This window comes from Diadema setosum, chromosome 18 (genome assembly GCF_964275005.1).
Source record: "Diadema setosum chromosome 18, eeDiaSeto1, whole genome shotgun sequence".
NCBI classification, from domain to species: Eukaryota; Metazoa; Echinodermata; class Echinoidea; order Diadematoida; family Diadematidae; genus Diadema; species Diadema setosum.
The window spans coordinates 14,084,371-14,100,902 of record NC_092702.1 but is presented as its reverse complement, the minus strand read 5'-3'; the positions used below and the strand labels follow the sequence as shown (position 1 = coordinate 14,100,902).

The following is a 16,532-nucleotide window of genomic DNA, read 5'->3' as shown; positions in this document are numbered from 1 at the left end:
GGCTTCCTCAAGCGAACACTTGTGTTGACATTACATGATGAAGCATCTTTACGTTATGTGTTCACGTGAGGGCGATATTGCACTAGATCGAAAGCCCAGACTACTTTTCGTTAGGGGCTCACACAATTCAAAATTCAAAAAATTCTGTAAAATAGCTAGAGAAATGAGGTGTTTCATCTTCACTAACCTGGATAAGTGAGATATACCCTTTCATCCATCAAATTTCCCAGGGGGTTCTTCAGCTCAAGCTCTGTCGAAGGGTTCGCAAAGCCAGACTACGAGTTCTTTTCACTCAAAAAAAAAAAAAAATCACCTATTTTCTGTACATGCACCTAATCAAGGCCCTGTTTTATGAAGAGTTAAACTTGACTATAGAGTTGATTTCTATCATAAGTCTATGGCAGCTGGAAATTTAAGATTGATTATATCTTTTGATAAAACAGGGCCCAAATATAGTCCCTTCAAATTTCATGATAAAAGCTTTCACCTTCCAACCAAATTGCAGTTTGTAGAGTAATTCATATTCAATATCTGCAGCTATTCATTTTTTTTTTTTTTTTGGCCAAACTGCATTTCTGGTTGTTAATCATTTTGTTTCTTCATTTATTCTAGTATCTTTGGTACGATTTTGTGAAGCGGTCAAGGACATTACATTTTATTTACAGGTGTGAGCCATTAGAAGGGTCTTTGCGAAACAAACATACTTTGCGCTAGTCTGGTTTCCAGACCCTTTGCCAACTGGACTCCTCTTACAAAATGCGCCACGACCGCGGCGACGAAGTTACCGCCTTCAGGGCAAATCCACCGTAACTTGCTCCAGTTTTCGACATTGAGGGCGTCAATATTCTGTACAGCAAACTAGTACAAGCGGAGGGTCTGGAAGCCAGACTAACTTTGCGCCTAAGTGCTCACGTGACTAATTCCAATCAAGGAAGATTGGAGGGGGGCGTGAATGGAGGGTTTTCTCACCCCCTCTATATTTTGGCACGATTCAACTCCTTTGTATGAGTCCATTTTACACTCTGTGTGTTGACGTACTTGAAGGTGATCTCCTAAAATTGTTCTTTTAATTTTATTTTTTGAATAGATTGTCACACCATGATAACTATACCTAAATTTAGATATACATGTGTAGTGTATATCTCATGATAACATTATACAATATATACTTTATATTAACGTTGTGAAGAAGGAAGGAGAGGTATGTGTATAGCTAATTTTTTTTTTTCAGATTGAATGTGTGTGCGTGTGTGTATGTGCGTTGTGTGTGTGTGCTTCTGTATATCTAGCCCTAAAGAAACAGGAAATGTATTTCATGAGAGAATTATGATTAGAAGCAAGGAGTCGAAAATTTGGGTTTAGTTGGTACAGCAGCAATAGACTTACGACTTTCGCTCCCCAGGGTACCGAAGAAAAAAATGGGATTTTTGCAACATTGAGAATGTCATGGCCTTTCCCATATTCGCTTCGGATAGTTGTGTGTTTCCAGTTAGCCTGGTTTTAAATAGTTAAAGCAGATATTTCCTGTTGTTATTTCACTAGATTTGGATAACTTGTAGGGATTGTTTAATCCTCCCCTTTGTCTATCTCTCTTCCTCACTCTTTCTGTCCCTTTCTAACTCTGGCTCGCGGTAGTTAGACAGAGATAATCATCTCTCTACAAGACTTCCTCAGTTTGATATTTGGTCAGACGGCAAATAGGGAGTTGATCAGTAAACATACGCCGCAGAGGGGTTGTTCCCTGCATGTGTGGAAGAAGGAACAACTTCATCGAAAAAAAAGAAAGACCAACAAATACCTTGCCATTTGAGCGTGACCCTACAAAGTTTGATGTGTTTTGTTCGAGAGATTGAAAACATTTTTTTTTTCCACGGAAAGATTGGATGAGTGCACTCCTATAATGCGTAATACTGAGACGGAAGGAGATTTCTGTTTGGAATCGCAAGCGTCGCATTCCCCGTGTTCGGCGTCAAGTCGAAAAGTCTCGAGGTCGGTTGCACAGAATCGAAGTCTGCTCGGCAGAATATTTGGTTCGACGTCGAGAATGGCAGGAGAAAGTTCGGAGGTTGAGTCGCGTCAGGTCGACGCGGAAGGCGGTGGCGACGAGGGCGTCATACTCTGCCAGGGATACGTGACTGTGGGAGAACATCAAACAGTGGAAGGAGGCCTGACTCTTTTATTCCCGGTGAGTTTGACTGCTGGTATAATAGGCTAATTCACATACTCTTATGTGCATACGCTGAAATCTGCGTGGTACTTCCTTCTCGCGAAATGTGATATAATAAGCGGGTTTGTCTGAGAGGAATTTCTCTCGAAAGACGAAAATGCCTTCAAAAACATTTATGTGAGCTGCACCTTGATAACCTGAAGTCGAGCAGCAGCCATGACTGACTATCACGGGGTGTGAAAAGTACAGATAATGATGTATTCAATTCATGGCATGGGGTATGTATACGTAACACAATAGATTAGGGGCATTTTAGGAGATATGCGAGACATGCTGTCATATTGTGTGAATACGTTCTAACTCTTGTATATTGTCAATACAGATATCACAAACGATACAATGACAATCACACTGTCGCACATTAAGATGCTAAAGGTTAGCAGTAATCTCACCACACCGCAGAAAATAACAATATGTGACTCAAGAAAGTAAGTCTCTTGAACGAAAAGAGAGAATGGAATTATTTTGTCATTGGTGACCAAGTTTTATTGCTACATTTTGCTCCTCTCCAAGTGATGAAATCACTGATAAATGATCGATTTTTTTTTACTCTCACGGAGTTATCACTGATGAATGATAAATGTTGTTGTTGGTTTTTTTTTTACTCTCACAGAGTTTCTTAGACCTTTTTAAATATTCTGTATTCTTGAATAATTTTACAGTTCAAGAAAGACGAGCACGTAATACTACAAAAGTGCAGATACAGACACGTGACAGGAGATTTTTTTTTTCCGAATAGATGTAAAAAAAGGCAATTCTATTCAGAAGAGACATTTCCCCTCTGATTTTCCAGAAAAACGGTAAGCGATTTGGTGTGTTGCAGACAACGGGTCCATTCCTGTTCTGCCTCCAACTATTCAAGGATGAAAAGGCTTTCTTGAAGAGGGAGAAGAAAAATTCCAAAGTGACTGCTATGCACTTTACGACGAACATTCACATCCACTCGCTGGACATGCAGATCGGCAAATCGGGGAAACCCCAGTGCATCCTTATCATTGTGCACGGTGGCATGCCGAGATATCTGAAACCATCGAAAAGGTAACATTTAACCCTCAACCATGATTGGGTGGCATATGTGTGTATTGACTTCGCACCCTCAATCCTTCTAGCTACTTTGATCTTATTTTTACCCAATTTGTAGACACAAGATGCAGTTACACATAACCCAGATAAAGATATTTGTCAGCCACAAACACATTGATACAATAACCGAGCAAACTTTAATGATCTATTTTAAGTTGTGCTCTTGGATGCAAAATGCAAAGATTTCTTTTCCTCATAATTTATTTCGCTAGAACTGAAGAAGCAAAAGATTAGCAATGTCATTGCAGTAGTTTGTCAGTCACACTGCTCTCCTATATCTGATTAGCGGCCTTTTTTTATTACTTTCCAATTCTGATTTTCCACTGAGCTCTTGTTGCCCAGTGCAGTATCGGACTCTCAACAATATTTAGGTATCCGGTTCATGGGCGGTTGCAGAACCCATAGTGTTCTTGTACAAGCACCGCCCAGTTGAGCTTATACTTTGGCTGTAATATAAAGATTAAAGTCAAATACACAGAATGGTAAAAGAAAAGAAAAATAAGATGAGGTGCAGAACAAGGAAATTAGGACATCTAAACTTCACATTATAGCAGGGAGAAATTGATGAGGTGGTGATGTAATCACGTCACAACACGTAGTGCCCTGTATTGTCCTGGGCCCCGTTTCATAAAACTTGTCAATAACAAGTTACGATAGTTGTTATTAAGCTACTGAAATCCTTGCATCTGATTGATTGAGAACAAATTTGTCATAGACATGTGGCAGTTGTTACTGATAGCAAGTTTTATGAAACGTGACACTGATAAAACCGTCACTAGACTTCCTTTTCTGAAATGAAAACGACATATCCCGGCATGAAATTATTGACATATAGAAATACAAATATAATCAGGGGGTGTTTCATAAAGCTGTTCATAAAGTTACGAACAACTTACGAGCGACTGGTGATCAGTTCTTGTGCTGAATTATGGAAATTCTGATAAGTATAGCACATCAGAACTGATCACCAGTCGCTCGTACGTTGTTCGTAACTTTACGAACAGCTTTATGAAACAGGGTCCTGGCTATACGATAACTCTACGACGAAAGGGGTGGTAGTTGGTAACTTATCGACCAAAAATATGACTGTCACAGTTTGTGTAAAAACCCAACATTGCCCAATGGTAAAGTTGTGAAGTGTTGGCACCATCTCTTAATCTCATTGGCATAATGTAGTATCTAATATGGCATACATATTTTCGATCAAAAGTATAATGTTGATAATATCTTGATTACTGTCTTTCCAGATTTCAATGATTTTTTTTTAAAGTTAAAACTCGTCCATTCTTGTGAAGTATGTTTTCATACAGCTTTAAATAGCTCTGTCCTTGTTTTTGAATAAATATGATATACCCATTGGTCGACTTTCAAACCGTTTTTGTGTTATAGGTTTGTTTGTCTTTTCAATCTTAAAGTTCTATAACTCATCTCCTTTGAGAGGCTTGTAGATCTGGAAGATTTGAAAATACGAAAATATAATTTATTAGGGACACTAATGGATGCAACAAACGATGGGGAATGCTTGTTTTTCAACTGAATTTGCCTTCTACACATAAAAAACAACAACTACATCGTAAAGATGGTGAATGTCGCTGTCAAATACAGCGAAGATTATGTGTTTGTGTTTGTGTGTGTGTATACTAGTATATATATATATATATATATATATATATATATATATATGGGTCTAGGGCAATTACCCCCTGGGCAGTTACCCCGGACCCTTCCCCTGGCCCTAATTCTAATCCTAACCCTAACCCTAATCTTTACTCTAACCTTGCCACTAACAAGTACTTAGCCGGGGGTAATTGCCCGGATACGTGTATGTATGTATGTATATATATATATATATATATATATATATATATATATATATATATATATGCCTCAGTCATCGTGAGATAAGAGTTCTTCATTAGCATTCATCCTCTACAGCGTTGACCTGATGAGATGGGTGGAAGCATTTCACAAGGTATCCAACGCTCTTGAACGTAAAGCAGCCTTGGCAGGTCAAGGGTCACCGGAAGAAGAGAAGACTGAGGCAATAGGAGAGAAACACGACGTGGCAAACAGAGAGAACAAACCAGTAAGTACATCTGCAAAGTTATACGATCTATTCTCGATCAACAGACTTCCCAATTTACGAAATAGGCCTGCATGGCTTTAGCTTCATTAAATTGATTTCAGATTAAAGTGAAATGTTGCCCCCTCCCAATCTCAACTGCCGTGCAAAAGACATTCGGTTTTAGATAAGTTGATTGATTGTGAACAAGAGAGAGGGTCCCCAGTCCAAGTACCAGTTATGTCACATTAAAGGTACAGTTTACCTTTGGGAGCAGTGATTCAAAAAAAAATGTTCGAGATATCACATTTGATGCATATGCGTAGGTCAGTTGTATCACAAAACATCCTACCATGTAAAAAAAAATGCAATAACGCCTAAAATATAAGGAGATATCACTATTTTTCTCAATAAACCATAACTGTAGACCGTTTAGTCTCGAAACATTTTTATTATAACTATTGTTCACATTTTGCATATTTAATTATACTTAACATTGATTATACTGATTCAAATTTCAGATTGGTTGGTTCTATCCCTAATTCATATTTTAGAACTATTTTGAAGCACTGAAGCTGGGCTTTTGTTTCATCTGCAAATTATAAACTATGCCTTCAACAAAAAGGCTTCACTAAAGTGTGACTTGCTAGAAGCTGTTTCCTATCTTTTACAAGACGATACTATAGAATATTTTGATGGTCTTTTTTTTTTTTTTTTTGATCGCATATCCTTCTCCCTCTGATAGTGGCGCTTGTTGCCAAACTTTACAGAAAACTAATCGAGACTTACAGAAAGTGGGAAGCATTGTGTGTGTGTGTGTGTGTGTGTGTGTGTGTGTGTGTGTGTGTGTGTGTGTGTGTGTGTGTGCGTCACAGAGGTTGTAATACTTAGCAAAGTACATTAGATTTGTACGTCTCTGTGCTGTGTATAACACAATGTCTATGCGTAGAGATGGACTTTGTAACAGCAAAAGGAAGTACAATGTACATACTACATAATATATCAACAACATTATATTTATGGAATGTTATCGCACGCCAGGCTGAATTTTTTACGTGAATATTATGACCACCACACCACAGCTTTTTTATACGATGTCATAAAGGATAAAGATACCGTGACGTTTATACTTCATAACGTTTTCCTTTTTGACCTAATTGCTTGTTCTGGAGTTGGCTTCAGATTAATCTTGGCATGTTAGCTAACTACTAATGAAGTTATTGCAAACGATGATGGTCAGTGGCGTATCTAGGGGGGGGGGCAAGGGGGGCACGTGCCCCGGGCGCCACTCCTTGGGGCGCAAAAAAACGGGGGGAAAAAAAGAAGAAAAAAAAAAGAAAGAAAAAGAAGAAGAAGAAGAAGAAGAAGGAAACAAAAAAAAAAAAAACTCGCCCGGACCGGGGGGGGGGGGGGGGGGGGGGGGGCGCAGAAAACCAAATCAAACAAGATCAAAACAAAACATGATGATGACGCGGACAAATAACAATGTTTATTGTGTTCACACAAGAATTCCCAATTCCATGTTTTGTAAGCTGAAATACAAAAATTTTCGGCTCGCTCGCTGCGCTCGCTCGCCAAAAAAAAAAAAAAAAAATGAAGATAAGAACAAAACGTGATGATGACGCAGAAATATACAAATTTCGGCTCATCACTCGCGCATACTAATTTAGAGTATTTTTCAAGTCCTCAGTTTGTTGGTATGAATCGTTATCTGTAAGGCCGTCACTATATCTTGATTAAAATTGTAAGATTTAATAAGCAAAAAAGACAAGAATTCCATGTTTTGTAAGCTGAAATACAAAAATTTTGGGCTCGCTCGCTGCGCTCGCTCGCCAAAAATTAACAAAAAAAAAAAAAATGAAGATAAGAACAAAACGTGATGATGACGCAGAAATATACAAATTTCGGCTCATCACTCGCGCATACTCATTTAGAGTATTTTTCAAGTCCTCAGTTTGTTGGTATGAATCACTATCTATCTATAATGCCGTCACTATATCTTGATTAGAACTGTAAGATTTAATATGCCAAAAAAGACAAGAATTTCATGTTTTGTGAGCTGAAATACAAAAATTTTCGGCTCGCTAGCCAAAATCTATCCCAAAAAAAAGAAGAAGATAAGAACGAAACGTGATGATGACGCAGAAATATACAAATTTCGGCTCACTCGCGCATAATTTAGAGTATTTTTTCAAGTCCTTAGTTTGTTGGTATTAATCGTTATCTCTAAAGCCGTCACTATATCTTGATTAGAAATGTAAGATTTAATAAGCAAAAACGATAAGAATTCCATGTTTTGTAAGCTGAAATACAAGTTTTCCGCTCGCTCGCTGCGCTCGCTCGCCAAAATTTATCCAAAAAAAGAAGAAGATAAGAACAAAACGTGATGATGACGAAGAAATATACAAATTTCGGCTCACTCGCGCATGTGATTATACTAATTTAGAGTATTTTTTCAAGTCCTTAGTTTGTTGGTATAAATCGTTATCTATAAGGCCATTACTATGTCTAGATTAGAATTGTAATATTTAATAAGAAAAAATGACATGAATTCCATGTTTTATAAGCTGAAATACAAAAATTTTCGGCTCGCTCGCTACGCTCGCTCGCCAAAATTTGTCAAAATTTATTTCATTTAAATCACCCTCAAAAGACCCCTGGTGCCTCTTAGGTGCTTCAAAAAGTATATCATGTGGACCTCTTTTTAGAGTCCCTACCAGGATGGGGTTGGGGTTGAACACTTTTTCAGAAATTAGGGGCGCAATTTTCGCGCTTGCCCCGGGCGCCGTTTTCCCTAGATACGCCACTGATGATGGTAATTTATCAATTCTAAATAGTGACGTTTATGATAAGCCTAAACGAAGGAGGTATCACACAATCCTTGCCTAGAAGCACGATTTTGTTCAACTTGTAAAAATAACAACTTGGAGGGACGTTTGATCATACATAGTCATCTACATCATTGATGCAATATTTACCTTAAACAAGCGTAAGCCTACATTTGTCATGTAACGATAAATGCTGCAGTGATTCTTACCACACTAGACAAGCATTTAAAAATATATATATATAAACTGGGTATTTGCCAGATATAAAAAATAAAAAAACACGTGTGAATGTGGAATAGCATTACCTATTCTTTTGTATTTAAATACCTATTTTGCTTTCTGCTTGGACCGATACCTATACTGCATGATGTTCTTGTTATCAGAAGCGGTCGCATGAAGATAGTGGCATTGAGAGCGAGCCAGCCACCCCGAGATGTTCGGCGATGTCCAGCCAAGTTTTGGAGGAGGAAGAGGAGGACGAGAAAAAAGGACAAGAGACCGGAGTCGATACCGGGATAGATACCACGGCGGCAGATGCGGCTGCCGTCCAGTTGCTCCCTACCGTGATCGAGATGGATATTTCCGAGTTCGATCATGATGGCGCTGTTGAAGGTGAAGAAGGGGAGACCGCTGGACACGAAGGGTCCTACCGACGGTCACGTATGGTTCTTAATAAAGGTAAAATAAAATTCACAGACGCATCACTACTGTACGGTAATTTCCAAACTTGTGAAAACTAACAATATATAACAGCACCTAATTTCACAAATGTAAAAACTCTCTTTTCACACAGTCATGTGTATTGAAATATTGTAGGACAAAAATATAAAAAAGATAGGATAAAAAAATATTTTAATTCCATATTAAGGCTATACTGCAAACAAATTCAGTTCTCATGTGACCGCTTGCAAAGGATCAGGAGAATGCATGGGAATTCGAATATTATTGACTTAAATAAAAAGGATAAGATCAAAGGAACAAAATAGGAGAGAAATCTGATAGGAAAACTTTGCCATGAATACTGTTTGTTTAAAGGTAGGGGATACCTTTTACAGACCTCCCAAAATGCAGCAAAATATTAAATATGAACCTCAGGGGACTTGTTTAGTCCACTGCTGAGAAATTTGGAAGTCAACAGTTATCTACAATTTGAATAATGCACAAAACTCAACTACTCAGTAGTTCTGTGTGTCAGTCACACTTAAGCCTTTTTGTTGCAGTCTTCTGTATTTTTTATCTATAAACACAAATCTAAAAGTATAAGAGCTGATGTAATAACATATAGAGTGTGTGGCAAGAATGTATGTAGAAATGTTTGTAAGTTTTGATGAACTTTCTTCACAAAATATACATGATGGACACACATGCAGTGCATGGGTCTGCAAAGGTAGCCTAGTAATGTACTGGAATTTATGGTGAGCCCCGAAAAAAAAAATCAATTCAAAATCTAACGGTCAATAAAAATGTACTAAAGGTTACCTTCCACTTTCAATACTTTATGGGAGTTTCTAAAATGATACTCTCTTCAACATACCTTTGTATTTATACAACTCTTCATTTAAGGCATGCAAACGGGATTCCCTACCTTTAAGAACACCGTGTTCAACAAATCAGCTTGAACATAAAGACCTATGCGTTTCTGAGCAAAACGTGTTATCCAGGTCGCCTGAAATGAATGATTTTCCCGAATCGAAATATGTAATGTACATCTAAAATACAATGTACTTGCATGCGTCCTACCAGATAAACGATAAAGAAGTGAGATCATGAACGAAAATTTAAAGAAAAATTAAAAAACGAAGATTTAAAGAATGTTTTATGATAGATAATTTGCCGATGACAGTTTAACATTCACGGAGGCAATACATTCCTCAGGAGCTAAATCGTAAGTGATGACGTTTTGTGAGAAATATGACGTTGAAACGATTTGACATAAACAAGTTATGCGTTCACCAATATCAACTTTGTCTCAGACCGCTATGAAGAACAATTCGTGGGTTCGAGCACTAAATCTACGTACGACGCGCTCTTGAAGCCAACCGGAGGTGACTTCGAGGTAATCGCGGAAGAAGAGGAGAACAAAAAGCCTGAAGCTGCTCCCAGAACACTACCAACACTGCAGGAGATCCGCCAGAACATCGTCACAATGAGACTGTCCACGTGGCCTAATCCGCCGGCGAAAACCGGAGAACCTGACTACGACAGGCTGCTCATTAAAAAGCAGCGGCAGCCCAGTGGGCCTGAGGACACCGCTGCGATAGCGGAGGGACTCCACCCATCCATTCCTCCAAAACCGATAAAGAGGAACGCCTCCGTGGCTGGATGGAAGACAGCTAGTAGAGCGCAAGACATTGCCAGGCAACTGGAAGGGAGATCGCTGCCGATAGGAGTGGCTTCTCGGAACAGTCTGCTGAGGCACATCAAGACGGCGGTCCGCCCCAAACGCGAGAGTAGGGATGTTGGCAATGGAGAGGAGGGGACGGAGGAGACCGAGCGAGACGACAGACCCGATGAGGACCCCGAGGCTCAGGTGGATCCTCCTTACGATCGTCTGTCAAATTATCGGAAAAGGAGCCTGGTTGAAGCAGAACCTGATGAGAAGAGTGTGGAGGAAGGGAGCGCCCCATCGGAGGAGGTTTGTGTGCCTTCTGACAATTACCGAGCAAGACTCGCCACCAAAACGCTCATCGACAAGAGGCCGCTACCACAGCCCAACCAGGAAACAGACTGGAAGGACATTGGGTAACTTTGTCATTGTCTTATCATTCTCATTTTATTCTTTCCTCTTCTTTTCTCCTATACTTTACTTTCCCTTTCTTTAAAAAGATGCCGTCTAAAAACTTAATTTGATTACATTCGATTTGATTATATGATTAGTTTTTGTGTCGTCACCATCATACATAAAATCGTACTATACCGATACATTTATATCGAGGGAATCGCAAGGAGCACAACTTTTTGTGTGTTAGAATTTCTTCAATATCCGAATATGTTATCACTCTACAATACATTGCCAAAATTACTGCTCAACTTGTTCTCCCATTCTCTTTTCCTTTCAACAGAAATATTCAGTACGAACAGTCGTGCCAGACAATACGAGTTTGTATGGAGAAAGCCGATATCAACAACACACTGGCGCTAGTCGTCATCAACGGTGGAGTCTGGTGAGTGAAACAGATAATACGGATAATAAATGAGAAACAGTGAGCAAAGAAATCGAATGAAGTGCAAAAGAAGAAGAAAAAGAGGAGAAAGAAGTGGGACAAGCGGATAAAAGTGAAAGAAAGTAGAAAACATTCAGTGATTTTGATCTTTAGTCTTCTGACGAGCGGAAAACTCGATTAACATTGAATGCAGAAAATGTTTCACACCTTAAATCTATGTAGAATTCAAATTCAAAGTCATAATACAAGTGAAATATAACTAAAGTACCCCCATTATGTCTTAACTTCAACTTCAACTTTTAATTTTCATTTCCATTAAATAAACAGGGAAATTATATACAATGCATTAACAGATCGGAAAATACATAAGAGAACAAATAATGAATTAATGAAACTACAAACATTACATGAAACAAAATCAAAGAAACCAATATCAACTGACATGAAATCAACTTAGGAAGGGAAAAAGAAAAAAGAAAGAAAAAAGGAAAAAGAAGAAAATAAGGGGAAAAAAAGAGACTACAACACGCGCCATCGAGTGAGGTTAAATACATTAGGCAATATTTTGGAGATTACCTTTCGCTGTTCCCATAAGACGAATTTCAAAAGTGAAGGATTTTATTAGTGTCCATGAATATTTCATTCAAAATTGCCACAAACCACTATCAATTTAAGGGTTGTCAAAAATACTCTTTACATACATTAGACTACTTCAGAATTAATAAGGTTACTATATCTATTCAGGACTTGCTGCTCAGATTTGCCACTGCTGTGGTGGAGGAATCGAAATTAGAGTTTCCCATATCCAGAGGATTATTGCCACCATCATCACCCTAACATGATATTATAAAGATCATAGGGGAAACCATCAACACAGGCAAAACAAACAGAAAATACTCGCACAAACACATACACACACACGGACGCTTACACAAACAAACAAACAAGCAAACAAACAATAACATTGGATGAACCTGCGATATTCCGTGGAGGCAAGACTCTGCTGCAGAAGAGCAATGGAATGTTGAGACAGTGTGTCATTCTGAAAGGGTTAGCCCGTCTCTGCTGCTTTCTTACATTATGCATACTTAGCCTTCCGTGGCCTTTCCCTCACACTAGGTGTAATGTGTGCTCATGAGCATACATTGTCACTAATGCGTACATAAAGTTGTGACGAACAGTGCTAATGCATCTTAATTCATATGTACACGAAAACTACATGTAATTTGGACAGGGTCGCCGGATGGAAGAAGGAGCTATCTGAAAAATTGTACGGCAAACTGCACGTCGGGGATAGATTGGCGCAGGTGAACGATATGCTCGTGCATGACTGTGAGAGCGCACACACTTTCATCAGATCGTCTGCCAAAGAAGAGGTAGGGTTTGTCCTTTATTTAGTTAGTCTGTGTGCACGGTCACGGTGTGACACATGCCACTTGGTATATGAGTGTATATGCTGAGGTGATTCTCTGAGGTGTTTCGCCATTGCACATTGCACGTTGCATTTACACACTGAACTACGGAAAATACAGCCTTCTGTTGTATACTCAGTAATATAAACATGATCACCCAACATCTCAAAGGAGTTTCAAACATTATGGTAACAGTGTGGATATGTCAGTTTTCGGAGACGAAATATTTTCAGCAAGTGATGATGTTGAAGCGCCACCAGATGGCAAGGAGATAATGCAAGGCGAGATGTACATCTTTAGATGAATTAAGAAATTGGTAGACTGGTAGCAGAAGTAAAAAAAAAAAGACAAAAACAAAAACAAAATAAAACTTGATGCAGTGGCAGCTTTCAGTGTGAAGGACGTCATCGTTGTTCTGAAGGTGAAAGTTGGAACGGTGATGGTGATGGTGATGGTGATAGTGATGGTGATGGTGATGGTGATGGTGATGGTGATGGTGATGGTGACGGCAGTGGTAGAGGTAGTGTTGTTGGTGGTGGCAGTGATGATGGTGGTGGTGGAGACGGATGATGATTGTGACGGTGAAGGTATAACAGCCGAAGACGCGATGGTGACAGTGAAAGCAGCGAATGATAATGAGGACGATGACATTTTGGTTGAGTGTGTAGTGACGGTGTGAGTTGCTTGGTACATTATTGTTGGCAGTATTGGTGTGTCTACTATGTGACCATATTACTTGAGTACGTAAGTTTGGACCTGATAAGCTGGTTAAACCTCAGCACACACAAACACGGTTTTATGAATTATATTCGTGTTTATATTCATATACAATCTAGAATTCGTTATTGGTATTTTATGAGAATGACACTCTGTTTTTATTGTTTGGTTTCGTTATGCCATACGGAATAGATCGTGCTGGTGTTAAGTCGCCTACCTCATGCGTCAATTAAGAGCCTTTGTAAGGCGACGGACGTGAAAAGCTGGGGTCTCGACGTGAGCAAGAATGAAGTAAGGATCGTGGCAATAATCATTCACTCATTCATTCATTCATTCATATATTTATTCATTTATTCATTCGCGCATTAGCTCATCCACTCTCTCACTCAATCACTAATTCCATTATTCATTCATTCATTCATTCATTCATTCATTCATACATTCATTCACTCACTCAATCATTCTCTTGTTCATTCCTTTAGTCATTTATTCGTACATTTACGTATCTTACAATTCATCGTTCCGATTGTTTGGTTGCATTGCAAACCTGAATTCTTTGACTGCCACTATCTACAAAGCGGGCAAACTTGAGAAGACCATTGTGTTATACTGTGGTGACTCAATATTAGACATTGTCGAACTTTGCTCACTGATCTGTTAGATGATGTTCAAACGCAAGATAAAAAAAAATACACCCCCACTACACGAAAACGTGTTGAGAATAATGTCACTATCAAGAGATGTCTGAACAAATATCAACATTCCAGCTACTGGCACAGTGATGAAGCATGACATTGCGAATTTACACTCGATGTGCCACAGGGCCATCTTGTGAATGTTTTAATATTCAAAATCTTGTCAGAGAACGAGCGACACAAAGCGACCCTGACAGGGTTAACTATTTTGCAAGCTTTTGAGTAGAGATTATCGTTTAAAATCCGTTGTCTGTTTTCTTAGCCTTTTTACCAAGCAGTTATGTGAATGTGCAGATTTTTTTTCACGATGAGTATACCCATTGACATAATAAGCCCTTGTGTATCCTTAAATCACTCTCTGAATTCCTTTCGCTGGTTCACACAGACAATTGTCACTGGATTCCACAAAAGTTCGGTGTGCATTTGAGACTAATCAGCTCACATCATTCTGACTCCATTATACATTAGGACCCTAACTTCTCAATCACATTGATCATTTTAGGTTAAAGGCGTGGGCGGTCCTGCCCTGGCTGGCGGAATAAATCTGCGCACAACGGGCGCCATCAGCGGCAAGAGCTGCGAGTGGATTGTCACAGAACTAGCCAATCAGCGTGTTCCCATCGCCAAGTGTCCTCACGATGAGGTATGTAATAATTGAGATCAATCTTCGTTTGGTCAATTGTTACCCTTTTTGTTTCTTCTTTTCATTCGAGTCTCTCTTTGTTCTCAAATATTCTTTCCATCATTACTTTCTTGTCTCACTTTATATCCTGTCCTCACTTCATAATACTGTTCCCTCTTGCTGATTACCGTAAAAGAAAGCTGATGGAACTGCATGATAATTCTCTGTACTGCTGATCAATCATTATTGTGGTAAAAGGAAAAAATAGAAAGGGAAAGGGAATAATATGAACACACAGTTTTGACTGACTCCAATACAGCATATTTCGCCTTCAGGTGCATCGTGTTGTACTCATGAGCTTATTTCGGCTTTGTCCAAATCTTCTTCATACTCTCCTCCTCCTCCTGATCCTCCTCCTCCCCCTCCTTCTCTCCTTCAACCTTCTTCTCCTCCATATACAGGTCAAACAAAGACTGGAAAAACTGTCTACAGAGACAAATTTGGTCGTTGTTCTTCAACCAAAGGACTTTGTCCAGGAGCTTCGAGAAGGTTTGAGACGTCTGAAACACCCGTCTCAGTACTACTGCGTGTAGGCCCGGGTTTCCCCCCGTCTGTTCGATATACACAATGGTCTGTTAGAGGCTACAGCTGCAGGTCACACGCCTGTAGGTAATTCTCCGTACAAAAGAAACATTTGTAAATACACGTAAGATTCCATTTCGTTCGTGTTTCATCTCGAAGTAAATCAACTTGTTTCAGCGCAGTCCTGGAAATTGCAAAACGTGGGGTATGTTTTATAAAGGGACTCACGGTTTAAACACTCAAAGATTCCACTTGTTATTCGAATCTTCTCAAAAATAAAACATACAGTAAACCTCGCATGAGTCGAAGCTCTCGGGACTGACGAAAATGCGTCGACTTAAGTGAAATTCGACTCTCGCGAGAGTCGATTTTTTTTTCGACTCACAGTTATGTACATGTATCATAGTACATTTGCATGCATATGTGTGTGTGTGTGTGTGTGTGTGTGTGCGTGCGTGCGTGCATATGTGTGTTTGCATTCAAATTTGTCTGTTCTTGAAGATAATGTTCTTTTTTTGTTCTAAATTGAACATGGAATTTGTATCAATACTAGTAGTTAAACGTAGTTCTGAGAATGTCTGCGCTGTAATGTGGCAATGTGCATGTGCTATGTCTATGGTGCAACATAGGTAGCCATCTCTGTCAACCTACCCTGAGACAAACACTCTCCCAGGCCCATCCCACCTTCATTGAACAAAACTATACAGCCAGCCGGGCACGCACAAACAAGCTCCGCCCACTTGGCCTGTCACTAAAATACTAAAGCAGCGATTGGTTGACCAAGGAGTTCTGGCTTGACATGGATAAAGTATGGATGTGCTGTGTGTATGGATAAAGTATATGGATCGATGTGCTGTGTGTATACATGTATACATGTGTATGTATTCGACATGCGTGCAGAGCGGTACGGTGAGTGTGCATGCTTGCCTGCAGCAGGCCAGGGACGGGGTTCTGCGACATGCCGATTTTTTTGTTCTCCTCTAAATGTAATGAGAATGCCAGACAAATCTTCTTCGGCTCAAGTGATGTAAACTACGTGTATTTTGTACAAAAGGGACTGAATGTTTTACTTCGACACAGCCGAAATTCGACTCTCGTACTTCGGCTTATCCAAATATTTCTTAGAGAAAATACATAGGG

General features: G+C 39.3%; 1 protein-coding gene across 1 annotated transcript; it reads left to right on the top strand.

The window, feature by feature from the left end:
- Nucleotides 1–3,140: 3,140 nt before the first annotated feature.
- Nucleotides 3,141–15,591, top strand: LOC140242011 (uncharacterized). Its single transcript, XM_072321754.1, has 9 exons — nucleotides 3,141–3,265; nucleotides 5,246–5,396; nucleotides 8,584–8,878; nucleotides 10,174–10,942; nucleotides 11,263–11,364; nucleotides 12,599–12,740; nucleotides 13,686–13,784; nucleotides 14,691–14,831; nucleotides 15,272–15,591. The coding sequence occupies exons 1-9, from the start codon at nucleotides 3,141–3,143 to the stop codon at nucleotides 15,401–15,403; spliced, it is 1,956 nt and encodes a 651-aa protein (XP_072177855.1). The 3' UTR covers nucleotides 15,404–15,591.
- Nucleotides 15,592–16,532: the final 941 nt, after the last annotated feature.